Source organism: Stegodyphus dumicola, chromosome 10, assembly GCF_044657685.1.
Source record: "Stegodyphus dumicola isolate Sdum_Otavi_A_Nest chromosome 10, ASM4465768v1".
In the NCBI taxonomy this organism is placed as follows: domain Eukaryota; kingdom Metazoa; phylum Arthropoda; class Arachnida; order Araneae; family Eresidae; genus Stegodyphus; species Stegodyphus dumicola.
In genome coordinates, this window is record NC_140777.1 from 94,789,102 (window position 1) to 94,812,475 (window position 23,374).

At 36.0% G+C, this 23,374-nt stretch overlaps 1 protein-coding gene across 4 annotated transcripts in view; it reads left to right on the forward strand.

Annotated features, from left to right (window-relative positions):
* Positions 1-23,374, forward strand: part of LOC118179705 (gelsolin, cytoplasmic-like) — a 301,004-nt gene that overhangs the window by 92,441 nt on the left and 185,189 nt on the right. For all 4 annotated transcript variants that reach the window (XM_085825276.1, XM_085825274.1, XM_085825275.1 and 1 more), the window contains exon 5: positions 3,947-4,227. In XM_085825276.1, the coding sequence (XP_085681402.1) occupies positions 3,947-4,227 (281 nt within the window). The remainder of the gene's footprint in view (positions 1-3,946; positions 4,228-23,374) is intronic.

The following is a 23,374-nucleotide window of genomic DNA, read 5'->3' on the forward strand; positions in this document are numbered from 1 at the left end:
CAGCAATAACATTTAGTTTTGAGCACTACAATCAGTACTTTTATAAGGTATTTATCCCACTTTCCTAGCGTGCCTTCGTGGTGTAGTGGTTCTGCACGCTGGGTCGGTGTTCCAGAGGCCCGTGGTTCGATTCCCTGCGAAGGCGATGGTAATTTTTCATCTCTCCGGCTTTTCCAATTAACCTAATGTCTCTACACTTTGACAAAAACGCGCTTTAAAACATCATTTGGTGGTCTAAGAAAACTCAGAACTTACCTTAGTTCCTATATAGAGTATCTCACTCAGAGTTTTCAAAACTGCCGTATTGTAGCAGATCTCGATTAAGCTTATGATCAGTTCATAAATATATGTCAATTAGCATGTGTTTTACGCAAACTACGACGACAAGCTCAGGCTGCTCATTCCCCTGAACGTCAAGCTTTATTCGTTCAATATAAAAACATCTTATGCAAATTATGAGAGACAAATAAAAGAAGCAAAGAAAAATTCTTGGCGCAACTTTTGCGAAAATACAAGATTCTTTTGAATCATTTTTTAAGGTAGCTACGAACAAGATCTATCGGCCAACTACTCTTCTCTCTCAAATACAACCAAAGGCTAAAAAACCAACAGATACAGTCACATATTTACTATCTGAAATTTTCAAGGATGATAATCCAGAAGATGATTCAGCGATTCAATCTATTATTAGATAAAACTTCAATGTATATATATCTTCATCTCTTTCATCACAGCCTGAACCAAATTACTTTGAATTAGGTAATATCATCAAGCATTTAACCCCTCAAAAGTCTCTGGGCCTGATGGTATCGATAATTCTATTTTAAAAATGATCTAAAGAATTTCTCCTGTCCTCCTTTTAGCGTTCATCAACTGTGGCTGGAAATTACGCCACTTTCCTACTTCTTCCAAACGGGTAGAAGTTTTTCTCTTTCATCAAACAAGTAAAAACCTCTTAGAAGCTTCATCATACAGACCTATCTGTTTAATTCCAGCATTGGGTAAGTTACTGGAACGTATAATTTTAGAACACTTGCAATTTTATTTGTCTTCTCATAATATCAGTCACAATTTGGATTTCGTAGAAGAAAATCGACAGAACATGCCATCTCTCGCCTATAAACAATCTTGCAGAATAACACAAACAATCTTGCATAACAACACAAACAATCTTGCATAACAACACAAACAATCTTGCATAACAACACTAACAATCTTGCAGAATAACACAAACAATCAACAGCACTCTTTAGTCATAAGCATGGACATTTTGAAATTCAAAAACCCTTGCTCAGATCTCCATTAGAACTAAGACCGACCTTTTGTTGAGTACCAGCACATACAGGAATAGTAGAGAATGAGCAAGCAGACAAATTAGCCAAAAATGAGGCTATGGGCATACATCTACCAGAATATTCATTACGATTTCCAGGATCTTTCCTTAAGAAAGTGACATTCGTTAGTATGTTACAAGAATGGCAGTTTCGCTGGAATAACGGTACAATGGGTCGCAGAACATACAAGTTCATCCCCAAAGTATCTACTGATTTATCTATCATTATTCGTACTTTATCATAGCTCTATCTAATACAATCACGAATTATACAACTGGTCATGGACCTTTTATGACTTACTTGAATAGATTTGGCCTATCAGAGAACGACTTATGCAGTTGCGGTCATCAGGGATCACCTAATCACTATGCGTTTAATTGCGTACGTACCAAAACTTTTCATCTACGACAACCTTCAGAACAATACTGGGCAAATTGGCTTAGCGAATTATTGAAATCAAAAGAAGCATTAAATAAACTTAGTAACTGTATAAAAATTTGTTACAACTTAAATACATTTTCCCCCCTGAATGAAATTTCAGTTAGTAAGTTTCGTTGATTTTTTTCTTTCCTGTTGTTTATAATATAATATTATTTTTCATCAGTATGCTTTTTATAAATTATCTTGTATATATCTAACTTGCACTGACGATTTTTGTACCTCATTAACATGTTGAGCGCCACGCGTCTTTCTTAGGCAATCCCGTTCAGCCCACGCGCGCCGCTTAAAAGCGCTGGTATTGTAGGGTCAGGAGTAATGGCCAGAAAAAAGACTAAGAGAGTTGTCACATTTTGTATTAGCAGTAATGGAGAACCGTTTTTATATTTAGCGTGTTTCAATGAAATCCATTAGTCCTGTAATGAATCAAAATTAAGTAAATTTTAAATAAATTTTCTGTAATTCCATAAAGGTATAAATTTTATAGTTATATATCATGATACACGCTGTCAGACAGCGGCAGTCGGCGCGGCCTAAACGGAAAGTCTAGTGTCGGCCACAGATGGCTGACATCATTCTTAAATAACTGTTTATGTGTTATAAAATGCTTTGCATTACTACAGTTATTTTGTCAAACAACATAAATTTAATGTGTCACTTCTAGTACTGCATTTAGGCAACATTTAAAAAAAAAAAAAATGTTTCACATTTAGTCGTATTTGACTGATAGCATTATTCGTACTTTATCATAGCTCTATCTCATAATATTAAGGCATTATACAATGGAATACCATTAAATTATGTATTCATGTATCTCATTACTAAATGCACTATATTATTGTACTCTTATACACTGACGTTTTGCTTTTTGTCATATGTAGCAACTTATGCAAGATGTCCTGTAATCATTTTTGTAAAGTACTTTTCTGTGACATCCCTGATTAGGAGCAATTAATGGCACTTGGTCTTTCAGCCATTGCCTTGTTTAGGTGGCTGCTTGTTTTTTTTTTTTTTTTTTTTTTTTTTTTTTTTTTTTTTCCCACTGATCAATCATACCGTTCAGTTTTACCTTAGATCGGAAGCCTGGTCAGTGGCGTATAACCATAACCCGGAGGTGGGCTTTCATAACGTTTCCTCAGTGGGCTACGACGTGTATTTCGACCACGTGATGTGAAGCGGTTGCGCTGAAAAGGTTCAGCTTGGACGGCTACTAACTGAGCGACCTGTTTGGACAAATCATCAATTTGAGCCTGTAACGCCTAAATACCTGGACCAGGAGCCTGCACTGCGTGTATTTGCGCTGGAATGACCAGCACGTGAATTTTATCTGTGATTTCGGGTAGCTTTTTATGTGGCTCATTACTGGTCGCTAAAATGGCTTGCATGTTAGATGGGAGTCTATTCATCCATAATGTTTTAAGAATGTTATCCGTTAGGTTACCGGCGGCTAAGTCTGACATTTTAGACAGCAATTGAGAAGGCCTCATATCACCCAACTGTAAATCTTGAAACAGCTGCTTGATTTTTAACTGTGCCAAAATTATTTCTCGAGCTAATTGCAGTACCTCTGATTCTAACGCGGTGATCGCTGTATAAAATTGAGTTTCGTCGGCAGTAACGTGACTCAATTTAAACTGCGCATCCAGTTGAATGAACCATAATGATAGGTCTCGGCAACAAAAAGGCGGTGGCTTAACTGCCACTCGCGCGAATTGTGAAGCAGCATTGTTGTCAACCATTTTAGATCAATCAAATATGCACAAGGCAGAAAAATAATCAATATGTATATAGTGACACAGTTTCTTGGTACTTTAAATCAGAGAAATTGGCTTCTCAAAGTCAACAGACGATACATGTATCCGCTAAAATTATGACAGAAATATGTTGACTCACCAGAATGCGGCACAATGCTAGAAATCACAGGTGAATTGTCTTACTTGCATCTCATCACACTAGATAACTTATTGTTGCTCAGAATTTCGACATACAAACTCCATATTCGTGCAGCATTGCAGGTTTCTATTCGTAATAAATCCGTGTCATCAATTATGTTAGTACAATTTTTGAGACAGTTACCAGATTGGCAGCGTTGAGTTGTGTCGCATTAAGTTAATGTTACCTTCTTTGATTTTTAAGTAAATTTCAGTCAGTTTTTACTATTAAATATTTTGTAGATACTTACAAGGAGGTGTAAAATCAGGTTTCCATCATGTAGAGGATGTTACTGTGAAGAGGTTATTGCGAGTGAAAGGACGGAGAAATGTACGCCTTCACGAGCTTCCGTTAAGTGTTAGTTCTATGAATAAAGGTGACTGTTTCATATTAGACAGTGGACCAAATGTCTATTTGTATGTTGGAAGTCAAAGTGGACGTATGGAACGTATTAAAGCTATACAAGCTGCAAATGCTATTCGAGATGATGTGCACCATGGGAGAAGTGTTGTTAAAATCCTTGGTAAGCAATTAAATACTGAATTTTGATTGATTGCAAAGCATTTTAACTTAGATATAAGAAATGTAGTTTTGTAAATCATTTTACTATTAATACTTAAATATATATAAAGAGAATGTATTTCAATTATACATTCTGAATATATCACTGATTTGATATCTTTTAAATATTACCAATTGGAACAGCAAATGTCACTGTAATATGCATTAACTATGAGTCTAACAAGCTTCTGGCTGTTATGAAAGGAAAGGCACCTGTTCAGTTTTTCCTCTCCGTTAACTTTGGCCTGTTATTCTATTCACTTACATAAAGTAATTTCTTGCTGATCACAGGAAATGGACAAAGACATTTTGTGTAGAATGCAAGAAGCAAATCACTGAGCATATGTATAGAATATATGGTATTGTTCTGTTATTGGAATCGGATTCCGAAATGTATTAATGTATGCACATGTATGTGCGTGCATATATTTGTATATGTATACACACATACATCCGTATATACATACATACATACATGCATGCATACATACATACATTTCTGAATCCGGTCCTGATAACAGAATAGTACCGAATACATTATTTGATATACATGAATACATGTAAAATTTAAAGAGACATCTGGTTAATGTAAATCAAATACTTGAAAGATTAGCAAAGGTATCGTACTTGTTAGTTTTTCTAGATATCAATCTATGAGGTACACTGCGCAAAAAAAGGGGGGACAGTTCTTCTCCCGTTCTACTGCGCCGATTGACGAAATCCAAATTGCTTTTTTCATATCTCGAAAGTGCAACTTAGGATATGTATTAGATTTATATATAGCATTATTCTAACATAGATATTTGACACAAAATCGGACTTTTTCTGAAATAACATACTAATTTTTTTCCATATTTCAATTTTACGAGTCTCTAATTACGCCTAGATATTAAATTTTGTAAAATTTGGTGCGAAATTTACGGAGAAATACAAAACTTTATCTTGGCGCAAATTTTTCAGTTTGAGCCAAACTTCTTAATGTACAGCAACCAATTTTTCTTTCTCTTCCATTATGCCGGAGCGCTAAAAAAGGCACCTCGTTCCTATCGTTTTATATTGTGCAAGAGCTGGGAAAAGTTACATCGTACCTACTTTCAAGTAATTTTAGAAAAGCGTCTAAACCACATTTGATTTTTATCACTTTAAAAAAATATGAGAAATTTTAAAACGCGCCAATATATAAATTCACGTACATCTTCGGAAATTTTGAATAAAAAAGTGTAATTTTTTTCAGGTATGCTTAGAAATACGTCTACTTTAATATGATAATGGTAAAACTTTTATAGATTATAATTCAAAAATGTTTTTGAAAAATTTATAAAAGTTTTTTTAATTACAAATTTTGAAAATAATCATAAAAAATGGTGAATTTTTTTTTTTTGGAATGAACGTGAATTTCGAAATGTGAAAGGAAGAATCAAATAAGTTTAATAGAAAAAGACAGATTAATAAATATATGCCAAACCTCAATTAACATTGACGAGCTAATTTTTTAAAAACTACTCGTGCGATTTTTACAAAACTTCGTAGTTTGGCGTAATTTGAGTCGTAGAATGGAAGTATGGAAAAAATTGGTATGTTATTTCAGAAAAATCCGATTTTGTATAAAAATACCTGTATTAGAGCAATGCTGTATATAAATCTAAATACATATCCTAAGTCGCGCTTTCGAGACATAAGAAACGCAAGTTGAATTTCGTCAATCGACCTAGTAGAACGAGAGATATAGAACTGTCCCCCCCTTTTTTTTTCGCAGTGTACATCAGATATAAATTTACAAGATATCTGACTGTGGTTTCTTTCAATAGCAGTGTATTAAAAAATTTTTTTGGTTTTAACCCATTCAAATTTCTTGGCTAATTTCTATATTTTATATTTTTTGCAAGCATAAAACATATTTTTTTTGTTCCATTGGAAACATTAATGACTATGAAATTTTTTTGTTTGCAGAAATAATTTAAACCATATGAGCAGCATATGTCCCACATTATAGCACACATGGCAAATCCTTCATACTGTTGATTTTAATTGCATTAAAATCAAAATTCTGTCGAATTTGTCGTGTTTCTTATAGTGTGAGACATATACTACACATTATAAACATTTCATCCCATTTTAGAACACTTTAAGACACTTCCAAAATTTGATGCTAAATAATTTTAGTTCATTTTTATATAAAAACAATCAAAAAAACAAATAGAAAAAATTAAAATAATTATAAACTTTTTTTACACCCTGAAAATCAAAAAACACCACTAAAAATACAGAAAGACTAAAATAGTTATAAAAAGAGAACAATTTTTATACCCAAAAAATATAGAATGATCAGCCTTTGTTCAAATGTATTAATATATGTAGCATTTAAGATATGAGAAATCGACAGATGCTATAAATTTGAATGTAGAAAAAGAAGATATACAAAAATATTGTGATTTTACAGACGCCATTTCAAATGGCATCAGCGAAATAGACTATCTTTATGGATGAATCTGAAATATGTTCATTAATTTTATCATTACAAAATTAATAAAAAATAATATATATTTTGTAAAGAACCACATAAAGTTTTTCCAAAATCGTATGAATATTCTCATCATACCTTTATAGTTTAATATGTAACTTCCTTCATTAAATTTTTTGATTGCATTATCAGAAAGTCTTCCGTGACGTTTTTAAAGAAAATACTCTTTTTCTCCATAATCTACTTTTATTTTTGCAATGCATGTATCTCCATATTTAGTTTGAATTTTTCTCAATAGGATTAGATTATATTGTTCCGTGCGTACTGTTTCGTAATAAATTGAATGTACAAGTCCGATGAAAAGTGAATAAAATTAACCACAGGTTCGTTAAAGAGCATAAGCTTAGTCTTGAATGGTACATTAAATTTTTTTCCTTCTTGTGAGCAAAAGTTGGGACTTCTGGGCATTTATACAAACATTCCAGCTTTTACACCAGTCCTCTATGGAAGAAATATTTTCTTGAAGCTTCTTGATTGCATGACTGATGTTTGCAGACTTTACTGTCAAAGCAGTATCGTCTGCATAACACGCCAGCATTGAAGTATTGTAGTAATCGATCTTTGGGATGTCAGAAACATTAAACATATAAAGCACGGCCGCCATAACTGAGCCCTGCAGGCCGCCAGCACATAAGCTTAAACTCAAAAATATAAGAAATAAGAACTTAACTAATGACTAACTAAAGAGCTAACATAATTCTAACTAGTTGCCCCCCAAATATCGAATTAGCTAGCGAAGCTATCAAGGGCACGTAATACGGCGGAGCGTAGTAACAGCTTAGAGAGACGTGGCCAAAAAGGCAAACGCGCGCTATTCAGAAACTCTGATTCTCTCTCTCAAAGTCCAGTTCCAGTTGCCGCTGTCGCCGCACCCAGCTTGCTAAATATGCACGCTGTATACCTGCTATCGTAACATAGGTGCTTCAAGGAGCAGTGCAAGTACAAAAATGCTTGAGTAGGTGCAGAGAACAGGATGAAAGTTATTGACGCCTTTGTCGCGTAAAGGGATGAGAAAACACAATTTACAGAATTAAATAGTACATAAAATATAAAATACATATTTTCCCCAGGAAATAGGCCACTATTTACATAATATTTACAAGTATATGCCATGCTAAAATAGCAGAAAATTCGACAAAAATTAGGAAAAAGATTTAGAATGCTTACACAATATGGAGTTGTATTAACAATTTTAGATCCTATGTAGGAAAATTTTGGTTCTCGTTTAATATAACAGCTGTGTAAGGACGCAAGGGCCGATCATCGTGCAGAATTTCATAGCCAAACAGATTGAAATGATTCATAGCATTCTTGTGCATTCTGCTAGAATTGCTTATATTAATCTTGTGTAAGAACTTCGTAAGGGGTTTTACTTTGGGGTCATAATGAAGACACATATTCCTTACAAAAAAGTGGGTATCTGTAATGATAATTTAACTTGTAATTTATAAATTTCCTGGTCAGTAATTGTCGTTCAGATTGGTATATCATAGGTCTCTATTGGCCTAATAACAGAAAGATAAATGAGTCTCTTCTTACCCAAATCTAGTGAAGAATATTTCCCAGCGATAGGATAAATACATTTAATGATTTTAGAGCCCTGTATTGTACGTGATTAACGTGGTGAGTCCATGTGAGCGGTCGCGGACACTTAGCCGACAACCACTTAGCCGACTGGACACTTAACCCACACCAGTTAGCCGACAAGACGTTTAGCCGACAGGGACACTTAGCCGACATGGTCACGTAGCCCACAGGATATTTAGCCGACAGAACATTTAGCCGACAGGACATTTAACCATTTAACCGAGAGGGACATTTAGCCGACACGGACACTTAACCAACAGGTCATTTAGCCGATACGGACACTTAGCCAACAGGACATTTAGCCAACACGGACAGTTAGCCAACACGGAAAGTTAGCCGACAGGACATTAACTGTCAAGATATCTAGTCAACAGGACACTAAGCCTACAGTGACGTTTAGCTGACACGTACCCAATAATTATTTAACTTACTATCAATTACAAAATTTCTCGACTTCTCCATAAGTTCAATATCTAAGGGATTTTTTTCACTATCGGTAAAATTCATTTTTCGATTCTTAAAGATCTCATATGTGCTTTTAATTATAGTGTTAATTTAGCATTGTTTGATATGTATCGTGCTGTTTGTATATTGGCCAAATTATAAAAGCGCTGAAATTTCTCGTCAGGCAATATGAATTATATTTGAAAGGAAAAAAGAATTTTTTTACCTCAGTACATCGGTCACTTAATTAATTTTAATATGGGATCTTCAAAAATTATCCGTAAAGCTTCTTCATTTAATCAACTGGGTTCTTTGAACGCTTTCACATAATTAATAATTTTTCTTGTTTACTTAATGATATTAATTTTCCAATCTCGCTCTTCCAAATGCTTTCAAATTTCTAATATCTTTACGTTTCATTACTATTTTACTCATCACATCATTTTACATCCTTTTCCTTACAAAATCGTTTCGCTGCTCTGATTAATGAGCCCACCAGCGGCCGAGCGGTAACGTCGCTGAACACTGGTAGTTCGGTCCCAGGTTCGAATCCTGCGAACGGGCTGGCTGCATGGGCGTTTTCGTGGTTTTCCACATGTGTAACGTGTATACGAGTCAGTTTCCCTTAGAAAAACCTCTACGAAGGAATCCCTCCCTTAAGGCAGATATCCCTCGAGTGCTTTGCCGTAAACTAATAAAACCAAAACCAAACCTCCCATTAATGAAATTTCCTTTCCCTGAAGCAACGCAGTCGCAGATGCAGGTATCCAGGCATCGCCTTATCCTGTGTATAGCAAGTGAAATTACTGAGCATAACTTTTTCTACGCTTGCATTAAGTTCAGGAGATTTGTATGCGAAGCATTCATATAGCAATTTCGCGAAGTAGGAGCTTATGAGCAATTATATTCGTAGGGAGCAATTATAGTGATTTGGCAGATACTGTTTAGGAATAACTGGGTTCTAGAAATACGGTTCGAGAATCCGCAGTGAGGTGGCATCATTCATTTCGTGCTACGAAGAGCAGTTACTCGAGAGACATCGTAGGCTAGACTGCAGTGGCTGCTGTCCTCAGCGTACTAGGAGTAGATAAGTCTGAAAAATCTGAATAATGCAATAAAAATTATTGTTATTCTTGAATTATACTTTTTTATAGAAACATATGAAAGTGAGGGTTAGTTTCGGAAATATATTTTATTTTGCTATTAAAACAAATAAAAAAATGAATTTTTAAGACAAGCAAAAGTATAAATTATTTGTGACCTCTATAATTTCCTGTTCATGCCAACATTCTTGAGATAATATACTGTAACATTTTATTGACCCCGCCTGTCGCTTAAAATATTTACTTAGGTTAATGTTTATAACCCTAAACTGGTGCATAATGTTTGATTTAGAAGTAAAATATTCCTTGAGGTTTTGTTTTATCCATAACTGAAGCTGCAGAAGGAGGGGGCCACTAACCAAGCAGGGCGGAGCAAAGCAAAATATCGTGAAAAGTCACCGTAATGTGGTGCCATCTATCGATGCTAGATTTAACTAGATCAGTCATGTAAACAGATAATATTATGTACTGTGTTTTGAAAGTCGCGGTGTATAAGTTTCAATTTAATAAGTTATATTAATGTTTTTCATATAAAATATAACTTTTCTCAGTTAAAAATGTATAAATTTTAATTTCATTTTTAATTAATTTGACTTTTTTTTCTCTTTCATTCCTTCTCTTTCTCGTTTTCGGTTTAGCTACGTGGTACTGCGGCCACCTAACAGAAGTAGGTTTGGTTTATGAATCACAGCAAAGCCAGAGGGCTATCTGCTTAAAGGGAGGGATACCTTCATAGAGTACTTTTTAAGGAAAACTGGCTTGTATATATGTTACACATGGGGAAAACCACCAAAACACCCGTGCAGCCTATCTGTTCGCGGGATTCGAAATTCGGACCAAACTGCCAGTGTTCAGTGACTTTGCCGCTAAGCCGCTACTGAGCCTAACAGAAATAGAGTGACCGTTTTACTTAATAGATAACCAGTCTGTTACAATGAAAATTGCCTTTTTAGGCTAGAACTTTAAAAATGCATTCAGAAAAATGGGCACCAAAAGTTTTCCCAATACCATGCAGCTAAACCAAAAACGAGAAAGAGAAGGAATGAAAGAGAAAGAAAGTAAAATTAATGAAAATGAAGTGAAAAGTGATACATTTTTAATAGATAATGAGAAAATTTATATTTTATAAGGGAAAAAATTAATATAAAATATTGTATTGAAAATTACACATCGCGACTTTCAAAACACAGTACATAATATTATCTGTTTACATGACTGATCTAGTTAAATCTAGCATCGATAAATGGCACCGCATTACGGTGACTTTTCACGATATTTTGCTTTGCTCCGCCCTGCTTGGTTAGTGGCCCTCTCCTTCTGCAGCTTCAGTTATGGATAAAACAAAACCTTAAGGAATATTTTACTTCTAAATCAAACATTATGCACCAGTTTAGGGTTATAAACATTAACCTAAGTAAGTATTTTAAGCGACAGGCGGGGTCAATAAAATATTACAGTATATTATCTCAAGAATGGTGGCATGAACAGCAAATTATAGAGGTCACAAATAATTTATACTTTTGCTTGTCTTAAAAATTCACTTTTTTAATTGTTTTTAATAGCAAAATAAAATATATTTCCGAAACTAACCCTCACTACCATATGTTTCTATAAAAAAGTATAATTCAAGAATAACAATAATTTTTATTACATTATTCAGATTTTTCAGAGTTATCTACTACTACGCCGAGAACAGCAGCCACTGCAGTCTAACCTACGATGTCTGTCGAGTAACTGCTCTTCGTAGCACGAAATGAATGATGCCACCTCACTGCGGATTCTCGCACCGTATTCCTGCAACCAAGTTATGCCGAAACAGTATCTGCCAAATCACTATAATTGCACCCTAAGGATTTAATTGCTCATCACCTCCTACTTCGCGAAATTGCTATCGGAATGCTTTGCATTCAAATCTCCTGAACTTAATGCTAGCACAGAAAAAGTTATGCGCAGTAATTTCACTTGCTATACACAGGGTAAGGCGATCTCTGGGTACCTGATTCTGCAACTGCGTCGCTTCAATAGGACAGGGAAAAGAAATTTCATTAGTGGGAGAATCAAAATGATTTTGTAATTGAAAGACTGTAACATGATGGGATGAGTAAAATAGTAATAAAACGTAAAGATATTAGAAATGTGAAAGCATTTTGGAAGAGCGAGCTTGAAAAATTAATATCATTAGGTAAACAAGAAAATTATTAATGATGTGAAAGTACTCAAAAGAACCCAGTTGATTAAATGATAAAAGCTTTACGGATAATTTTTGATGATCCCATATTAAAATGTAATTAAGTGACCGCCGTACTTAGCTAAAAAAAATCTTTTTCCTTTCGAAATTTCATTCATATTCCCTGACGAGAAATTTCAGCGCTTTTTCTATTTGTCCACGATGCTAAATTAACACTATAATTAAAAGCACATATGAGATCTTTAAGAACCGAAAAATGAATTTTACTGATAGTGAATAAACAACTTAAATTTTGAACTTACGGAGAATTTGAGAAATTTTGTAATTAATAGTAAGTTTGAATAATTATTGGATTCATGTCAGCTAAACGTCACTGTCGGCTTAGTGTCCTGTTGACTAATTGTCTTGACAGTTAAGTGTTCCTTAGCTAAATCTCCTGACGGCTCTCTATGTCGGCCAAATGTCCTGTCGGCTAAGTGTCCGTGTCGGCTAAGTGTCCATGTCGGTTAAGTGTGGCGTCGGCTAAGTGTCACGGATCCCCATTGTGAGGCGATTTTTTTTAATATTTCTAGGTATTTTGCTTGAGAGACGACAGGAACAGGTTCATTGAAAAACGTAAGTCCTTTTTTGAGCGGAACGTTTCTTTTTGGTTTCTGAATAATCAGAAGTTGTGATTTGGACGCGTTGATTTGAACTTTCCACTGTGCACACCATTCTCAATGTAGGTAATGAAGTTTTGAAATTTTCCGACAACATGATTCATATTTGCGGATTTCAGCGCTAAGGTGGTATCATCCGCATAGCAGGCTAAAATAGAATTATTTTGCTGAATTTGTGGGAAATCTGCGGCATATAAAAAATGGATACAAAATCGGTCCTAGGACCGAACTTTCTGGAATACCGCTTGAAATAAATTTTTCGGAAGAGTTTGCACCGTTAACACAAATAACACAAACACTGAATATTCTGTTAGTGATGCACGAGTGAGTCGTAAGAAGTATTTCTCTGTCAAAATGACAGGAGATGAGTTTAGAAATAAGTCCATTATGATAGTCGTGGTCGAAAGCTTTCACCACATCTAGAATGAGAAGAGCAACACACTGTTTATTATGCAGAGCAGAGCCAGCAAATTCCGTAATTCTCACTAGTTGCTTAGTAGTCGAAAGTTTGGCTCGAAATCCAAATTGCTCCAGTGGTAATGATGTAAGATAAGGTTGCATACGAAAAAGAATATCCTTTCATAAATTTTTCGAAGAACTGGTAATAAACTGTTTGTACGATAACCATAAGGTTTCGTGTGATCTTTGTCAGGCTTTGAGATTAGAATCACTTTAGCACTTTTCCATTTCTTTGGAAAGTCGGAATGAAACATACATGCATTTAAAATGCTTATGAATTAACAAACAATATTAGGAGGCAGTTTCTTGATTGCAGTGTTTGTTATTCCATCGTTTCCCGGCACTTTATGCGACTTCAGTTTTTTAATTATTTGAGCAACTTCAGCAGGAATGGCGAATTTTCGAATATTTTTAGCATCACGTACACGTAGTAATGGGAAAAGTTCAGAGTCTCTATCAACTGGCCATTCATTTGGCATAAACCGTGTTTCTAAGTGTGTAGCGAATATATATGCTTTATCCTTATTTGAAGTAGCCACTTTTCCATTGTGATAGAGTGACCGATTTGAGACATAATTTGATTTAAGGTTTTTAATTAGAGTCCAAAGAGAACCAACTTGAATGTTGAGTTGTGAAATTTTTTCGCTCCACATCTCTTCCTTATGCAGTTTTACGGCTTTTCTGATATCCTTGTTGAGGCGATTATCGTTCTTTTGGCTACCGGATACCGCGTGAGGGAAAGAACTTCTCTTAGACAGTTTAGCTGTCTCATCAGTTGTTGAATATATCTGGTAAGTCGAAAAAGCACTTAATTTTTGTTGATAGTATAACTTACTTCTTCTACAGCATTTTGTATTTCATCAGTTGTAGAAGAAACAGCAGAGTCTATGCCACTAAATCAATAGCAGAGTTTTTATGATGTTTCCGTAAAGTAGCCAATTTGCGATTTTTCTTGTGGAAGTGAGGTCATTTTTTAAGACACACAGAGTTGCGATGACTGGAAGATGATCAGACGAAAGTTCGTGAACAACTTCTAGCGTGATAGTACTGTAGTTGTGGATAAAGCAGTGTCTAAAATATAGGAGTATTCTATCCTATCGGGACAACATGTGTGCTCGTCAGGTGTATAAATTGCAACAGAATAATTTAAAATGTAAACTTTCCGTTAGAATTGCTACGGCGATAGTTCCAAGCAATATCTTTTGCATTTAAATCACCTGCGAGTGTTGTAGGTATATCCGAAGGTATACCTACAACACTCGCAGGTATACCTACATACCATTCGGCAGGCTTTCAGTTAGATTATTTTGCGTTGAATTATAAAAGGCACTAATATATAAGTCTTTACACACCGGGAGAGTAATATATGCAGTCACAAATTCATAGCCAAAGTCATAGCATGCTTTTATGAGGCACAAAGGTAAATTCCTTTCAAAATAAATACTAACACATCGGCCGCAATGGGAAGTTCTATCACAGCGATAAATATGAAAATTTGGGATGTTAAGTCGATGCGTGCGATTATGATCGCTATGTCTATGTCATGACCGTACAAAATATGTTCCTGTCTATGTTCCTGCAATTCCTGCTTCTTATTTTGGACCCCGTTTGAGTTCCATATTATAAAATATATTAAATTTGCAGTTTTTGTAAATTTATCCATTATTGTGTTTTGTAGTGTTCTGAAATGCATTTTTCATATTCTGAGTGAGCTGTTTGAAGATGAGAGGGAGACCAGACTCCTTGATGATAGTAACGAAGCTTTTAAGTTCATTAAGGATGTTTTCTGCCTCCGAAATTGCTTCTGGTGCGAGACTGCTTGCCAGGGCTTGTGAATACGATTTATTTGTGATGACTCTGTCAGCATAAGATTTAGCTTGTGGGGATGCTTTGGTTTAGGAAACTTCTCGTATCTACAATAGTTTGCCGTGTGTCTCACTTGCTGGCAGTTGGCGCACTTAGGAGGGATATTTCTGCTCTTGTCGCAGTTATCCGACTCATATGAGTCGCCACATCGAGCACACCTAGGATCGTGATTTCAATGCAATTGTGAAACCCCTGGTGCGGAACACTGCAGAAGCCCAGCACGTTCATTATAACGCTCCATAATAATTCTCATACCATTTATATATTTCTCATGAAATATGTCATGACTTTTTTCTTTCGTTTCTAGCGTCACTAAAAAGAGGGGAAGATTTATCTCTTCACCATTGCGTCTGCATTTTAATTGATTAAATCTTTTAACACTGTATCCTTTAGCGATGAGTTCATCCGTAATTTCATCAGTTGCTGTATAAGCAGGTAAATTACTGATTATTGCTTTAATGCGCTTGTTTTCAGTAGTTAAAAGCAATGGTACCGAACTGCTGCACCTGTGAGTACTTTTATGATTTCTCTGTGTAATGTAGACGTTTTGGATTGAATTTTGAAGGCATTCTGAATTAACTGTCCGTAATAATCACGTTCAGCCTGCAGATTATATCCAATTAATATAGCTTTAACGTAAGAGAAGGTGAATCTTTCATCTTTTATCATAATAGGTGGTGGTTTTCGTCCTAAGGCAGCAGCGGTCGGATCAGCAGTCGGTGAATCAGAATGCTTAGAAGGTGGAGGGTGAGGGGTAGGATTCTGGATAGGTTTTCGAGTGCGTTTCGTCGTGTCCGCTTTTGGACCGTTACCCAAATCTGAACTATTGTCCAAAGCTTTGTATTTTCTGATGTGCTCTTCAGAACATGCAGTACCTTCAGCGTGTCTGACATTCTGCTTAGCAGTTGGAAGTTGAGGAAATTCTTCATTGTAGCTATCATTGCAGATCGCAGGACTAGCAGAAGTAACTTGCTCTTGCAGCAGCTCCTGGTCAATGAATCGTTTTAGTCGTTTTAAAAAAGACAAGATGACAAGATGGCGAGCATCGTTGTCAGGAAGGTTGTTGTTGTAAACCTCGGCTCGTAACTCGAGGTTTGTGATTTCCGTAGCAATAGAGTTGGTCAAACGCTCCATCATAGAACACGAAGCAGCAGCCACCAGCAAGAAAATAAGCGCAGCAAGGCCTTACGCCTTGTAGGATACATTGAGACGAAACTCAGGCAGCAAACAGCAAAGTCAGGTAACTAAAACAGCTCACTGAAATCAATGTTTGTTGAGAAAAAAAACTCTCGATGACCAACAAGATTGCACAAAACGCTCTAAGTCAGTGGAAATTCGACTTAAATACACTCCTTCTCATTTGCTTTAAACGTAATTCTAAAAACTCATTCAGGTAAGGAATTGTATTCTGAAATTCGGTGAGATAGGAAAGGAGCTTAAAAGTAACTGGTATAAACTTAGGATAAACCTTACAACCTTTTGAAGAATTTATTTTCAGAAACTGGCTTGTGTTAATGTTACACATACGGGATATTACAAAAATTTAGTCTAATCAGATTTCACTGGGATTTGAATCTCGATTTAAAGTATCAAACCTTACCAGTATTCAGGGATTTTATCTATTTGTCTATTGGTCTAAGGTAATACATGTACAATTTTTTTATATAGTCTGGTTTTGGAGATATTTGTGTGATATCAAAATGATGAATTGATCAGTCTGTATTTACTGCATGTTGCACTGCATTTGAGTAGTATTTTCAATTGCTTTATCAGCTTCTGATATTTCTTAAAATCTTGGAACTTATCCTGCAGCACACCACACGGATGCATTATGTTGGTGTTTTGGATCATCATTTCTATTTCATTCGTTGAACATGAACAAACCTTTGTTGTTGTTTAAGGTGTATCATCTTCAGACTTTTTTTAACATGATTCATTGTATGCTGAAGAAAGATGTTAAACTATATAAGACTTTGAATTAACAAAATCTTATTTTAATTGCTACAACATTATGTGGTGATTATGTTTACATTGTTAAATTTCTTCTTTTCTCTTTTCATTTGCTTTTTAAGTTGTTAGTATCAAGATTATGTAGGATATTCAAATATGACTCGGAAAATTGGAATAATCGAAAATGTAGAACTAAAATATTTTGAAATAATTTCTTTTTCGCGAATGAAGATTTCATTAAATATTACATCAAAAATAGCTTTTTCCTTTTGGGAATATTAAGCGGTGCTAAATTTGGCGACTTAACAACATTTCAAGATCAATTTGTCTACAGAATTTTTTATCCAGAGATTTGTACGATTTTTTTACAAACATAATTCAATTGATAAATATCATAAAAATAATGACAATATATTAAAATTATATTTAAGAAATAATATTAAAATAAAACATTTTCATTTTCTCCTGCCATGTGTAGGGCCGAATTATATTTTACTTTCCATTTTGATGACTTCGGAATATTTTGATTCTGAAAAATAAACATCGTATTATATCCTATAAAGCACAATTTCCGAAACACTTCTTAAAAAAATTAAATTTTTAAGAAGTAAAAGCAGCATTTCTATCACTTAAAATTTTCTTTGGTAGTTGAATTTGAAAGATTTGTCTTAAACAATTTATGTAACTATCTGTAGCTACACTTTTAGAAGCAAAAGTCCATATATAACGAGTAGTATGATCAATAATTAAGTGAATATACTTTTAGTATAATTATAGTTTAAACCACCAAAAGTATCAATAGATAATAATTCAAAAAGTTCACTAACAGATGGTAGAGTTTGCATTAAACAAAAACATACAATTTGAACTAAACCTACAACCATAAACTAGCAAATCTGCTCTAGGAACAGGATTTAAAAATTTAAAACCTTGCTCCACAGAACATCCCAGCTGGTTTTTTTTTTCCTTGAAATAAAATACCAAGCATTTTCCTGAGGTAAGAGATCATCAAAACAGTCATTAAAATAGCTATTAAATTAAACATTAAAATAACTGTTAGATTATTATTACACAGATTTTTTTCTATTATGTCATTCACATTTAATGATTTGAGCTCAATTCTTTTGTTTACTCTTCTTATTAAATTGACATACTTCGCAATGGTTACAGGAAATTCTAACATCTTGGACAATTCCTGACCAATAATATTGACAAAATAATAAATTTAGCATTGAGGACACACCAAATATGACCAACTTAATATGAGCTCTTAGGATTACATACATTATCTAAATTTTGATGCTCTTTAATTTCTTCTAATGATAATAAATTAACTTGCAAACTCAGATGTTGACAAATAGGATTTCTAGTTAACATATCAACTTCAAAATTAGTAGAATCTTTTTCATATTTTATATCAAAATCATGTATAGATTATTTTAAAGGCCATCTAAATAACTTACCTGTAGGATGTTTAATGTTCTTAAACAAAACTAAAGCGGCATGATCAGTATGTAAAGTAAAATAATTACCAAGTAAATAATAATAAAATTTATCTGTAGCATCAATAATGGCTCTACATTCTAATTCAGTAATTGCATAATTTTGCTCATAAGTCTTTAATTTTTCTAGAATGAAAAGCAATTTACATTTTTAAAAATTGTTAAACTTTATATAAATGATTAGGTTAAAAATTCGTAAAACGGTAGTGATATAATAACAAACTTTTATAAAAGAATATACGTAACATTAGATACTGCACACATAAAATGAAAACTTCAGTGTAGGACCTAAACAAAATATATTAAGTAAATTCGAAAATAAAATTAATAATAATAATAATGGATAATCTACAAATTTAATTAGGAAGCACCTACAGTGTATAGAATACGAAGATAAACATAATAGGTATACGTGTGTTCTTAGCAATTACTAATTAATTTAATTCAATATTAGTAATAGCAAGAGTTTATTTCAATGAACAAAATATAAAGTTACATTACAACAAGCACGAACTTACCGAGTATTTCTGCTCCTCGACAGCACGTGCTAACATTCCACTCTGTGCCATACCGCAAAGCAATGGCTTCCGCATTGAGAATCCAAACCTCGAGAACATCACGTGGGCCTACTAACTTTGACGTCTAAGGCTAAGAAAAAATATTTTTTCCTCCTTAGCCAGCCTTTGTGGTGTAGTGGTCTGCACGCTCAGCGCGTAATTGAGAGGTCCGCGGTTCGATTCCCGGCGAAGGCGTTGCTAATTTTTTCATCTTGCCTGCTTCCAAAAAATACCTAATGTCTCTACAAGCTATATAATTTAATTATTTGTAACTAACTGCTCACCCCTGGTAGTTATCTGTACATGTTAAGGGCTTCCGCCGGACACGGAAGACGATCTCCCCTTCTCGGTTGCCGAGATCAGAGCCACAATGGCAGCTGTCAAGAAAAAGAAAGCCCCAGGCTTAGACAATCTAACAATAGGAGCGGTAGAAGAACTACGCTTAGCAAATGAAGCTAGTTTCCAAGATCTCTTAAACAACTGCCTCCACAGGGGCTACTTCCCGGATGACTGGAAGAACGCAGAACTTGTGCTCTTCCGCAAAGAAGGGAAGGATAAGATCAAAGCAAATGCCTACAGACCGATATGCCTTCTCTCCGCCTGGGGCAAGGTGCTAGACAAACTTATTACCCAACGGCTCACCTACCACCTCGAGCACAACAACCTCCTAAATGCGAACCAATTTGGGTTTAGAAAAGGCAAAAGCACGGTGGATGCGGTCGATCAACTGCAGAATACCATCCTTAGCAACAGACAGAATAGTTTACATACCTGTGTCATCTCGCTGGATGTCGCTTCGGCGTTCAACCAGCTATGGTGGCCAGGTTTGAAGATCAGACTAAAAGAATTAAGATGCCCGCAAAATCTATATCGAATTATCGACAGCTACCTGACGAATAGGCAAGTCACATACACCAGAGACGGAGTTAACATCACTAAGAGCTATCATAAAGGTGCACCGCAAGGGTCAAATATAGGCCCAGTTTTATGGAATATAATGGCAGATACCGCGCTTCAAATAGACTTTGAGGGAACCGCGAGCATACAGGCCTACGCTGATGATTTCATACTCATCATCGCAGGAGGCAACAGTTCAATAATAGAAAGGCATGCAGTCTCGGCTCTGTAAAAACTAACACGCTGGAGCGAGAAATATAAGCTTCAGTTCAGCATAGCTAAAACTCAGATGATCCTAAAGGATCCTAAAGGATCAAAGATTGAATCTAATCCGCTAAGAATCAAATGGAATGGAGTCCCCTTACGACGACAAGACACGATGAAGTACCTAGGTTTTGTACTAGATAAGAAGCTAACATGGGTTCCCCACCTAACAGCAGTACGAGACAATACCAATAAAATCATGAATAGTCTAAACAGAATGATGAGTGCGAAATGGCACCTCAAAGGTAGACTCCTAAAAGATCTCTATCTCCGTGCAGTAGAGCGGATGATACTATATGGAAGCCCAGTCTGGATGACAGGCACGGTCCGAGTCCAAACGAAGCTCGCACAGATCTAAAGAATCGCCCTGCTCAAAATAACTGCGGCATTTACAGCGACATCGACAGTTGCATTGTAATTTTAAGCCTTGGCAGGTGTCCTGCCCTTAGACCTCAAAGCTCTGAAAGAAAAACTTCAGTATAGGCTACTCCATTACAAAGAAGATGCGATACATGATGGCACCACCATAATGCAAAACCAGATTTTAGAAAGATACAGGCAAAATGCCACAGAACATCCAGCGAAAATCCGAAACATAGTATGGCGTAAAGAGCAACCAGATGGCTAAAACTTAGAAATCTTCACGGATGGCTCCGGGATCAACAACCAAATAGGAGCGGCCTTTGTAGCCTACCTCGATGACAGAATTATCCATACAGAGGGCTATAGACTCACAGATGAGGCAGCGGTCTTTCAGGCCGAGTCCTACGCTTTAAGGAAGGCGGCACTATGGGCAGGAAGCCAGCCCTCGAGACACCATCTTAATTTCTTCACGGACAGTATGAGTGCACTCCAGGAACTAAGCAAAAGAGGAAAAGTAGCAGAGCATATAGCCTCCCTAAAGGAAATACTGCATACGCTAAGTCACGAGCATGATGTCCAACTAAATTGGGTCCGTGGCCACACAGGTCTGAGAGGCAACGAGGCCGCCGACTCATACGCAAAAGAAGCAGCTAATAGATCCGAAGTCGACACCTGCATCCCCATATCCATCGACGTTGCAAAACGTTTGACAGATAGATATCTTATTACAATCTGGCAGGAACGCTGGGAAGAGGACGAGAAAGGACGATACACCTTCCAAATCTTCGATAGAGTCAGCCTAAAGAGGCTACGTTCCAATCATTACTTAGCTCAGGCTCTGTCAAACCATGGGAAATTCCCAGCTTACTACCAAAGGTTCTTGAATCGCCAAGCAAGATGCGCCTGCGGCACCCCAGGACATCAAGCGGACGCGTTCCACTACATTTTCGACTGTCAGCTGATGAATGACCTACGAGCAAGACATTTCCCCAGTAACATCAGGAACATCCCATTATCCTCATTGGTCACCGACTTCTATCTGGTTAAAGGTATTACCAAGATCATCACCGAGGTCAACGTAAGATCCAGCATCATCATCGAAGACTAAAGAGTCAGGCCACTAATCCTCATCCACCGCACAGCAGTAGGACGTGACCTACAAGATTTTATGTATATATTCATCTCTATCTAATTGTAATTTATGCATCAACAACAGATACAGTTGACAAAGTCTTTATACTAAATTAATCTAGATGTTGTAACGTAATGTGTTTTGTTTTATGTATATGTATATAATAAAGGACAATATGTCCACACAAGCAGTAACACGCGGCCTAATTGCCTCGATTACTAGCGCAACGATCGGAATGATTTCAAGCCCGGTAGTGCCTTATCTTAATGGCGGAGCCGGTTAGTGTCCCAAACACTAGTTACATGTTAAGGTCACCCCCGGGGGTCGACATAGAGAACTCTGCGAAGCTACTGGCTAGGATCTGTACCTAGGCAGTCTCGGCCACGGGGGTATACAATTTATAAACTTGGTGGTTCTGAAGGCCCTGGGAAAGGTCACTTATTGGCCAGCCGCGGGGTCTGGCACGTCCTAACGTGGCGTGGTTCTAGTAGTATGGGGGGGTAGCGTTCTCGGGTTTGCTGGGTAATGTCCCGCCGCGACGGGCAACCCGAGCGACTGGCAGATAGCAAATCAAACGACCAATGCTGCCTGGCAAAAAGCCAGGTAGTGCGCCCTCTCCTGGAGGGGTAATAGCGGAGGTTGAACCTCTGCGACTTGCTCTAAGGGGAGAGGTATGCTGTAATGTTGTTAAGTCGAACGAGGCAGGGAAGCCCAAAATCGCTAGTTACATGTTGAGTTACCGCTTTTCCTTAATTCTTATTGTGGATGCAAGATGTAGCATAAAAAAGTAAAAATTAAGGTAAATTTTTATTCTTTACAACCAATGAGATTTAAAAATAATACAAAAATCCTGTCATCTCTGATGCTTCAGTGACTTATTGGAACTTTATATTCAATACTGTATATTGTTGCGTGCGTACGGGTTCGTAATAGATTGAATGCACAAGTCTGATGAAAAGTTAATAAAATTTATTCTTATCAGAAGAGATAAAACAAAGTGTTGAAATTTTTCTCCCCATATATTCATATAATATTACAGTACCACACAGTAGTTATATTTTAAACTACTAAAACGTTAAATAGAACACAATTCAAAGTGCAGAGAAAGCTAATCCGATCTCACCGCGAATTCGCTATAGCAAACAGCAACAGTTATCTAAACAACTGAACTGAGATGTTTTTCTCCGGCTTTTATAAGCTTTTTAATCATGCACGAGAATATTCTAGTATTTTCTCGAGCCATCTGGGAAGCAAAAGAGTACAATTACGAGATATCTATTTATTAAATGTTAAATTCGCGTGCTCCTGTATTTTTACTTTTTCGGCGTAGCTTTCTCTTAAAACTCGTCGCGCGCTGCATTGCACGGAGAAATAAAACAATTTTAGTACCAATTCTACTAAAAATAACTGAATAAATACATAAACCATAACAATACTCATTGGGTTACAACTCTGAGGTACGACATTAACTAGGTCAAAGTGTGGCTAACTTTCAACACTTACCAATCACACCAATGTCAGGCGTTCATGTTTGTTCTGATCAGCAGCTCTGTGTCTTTAAGCAAGCAGCCGTGGTGGCAACAGCCAGGCTTCTGTTATGATTCATACCGATTATTA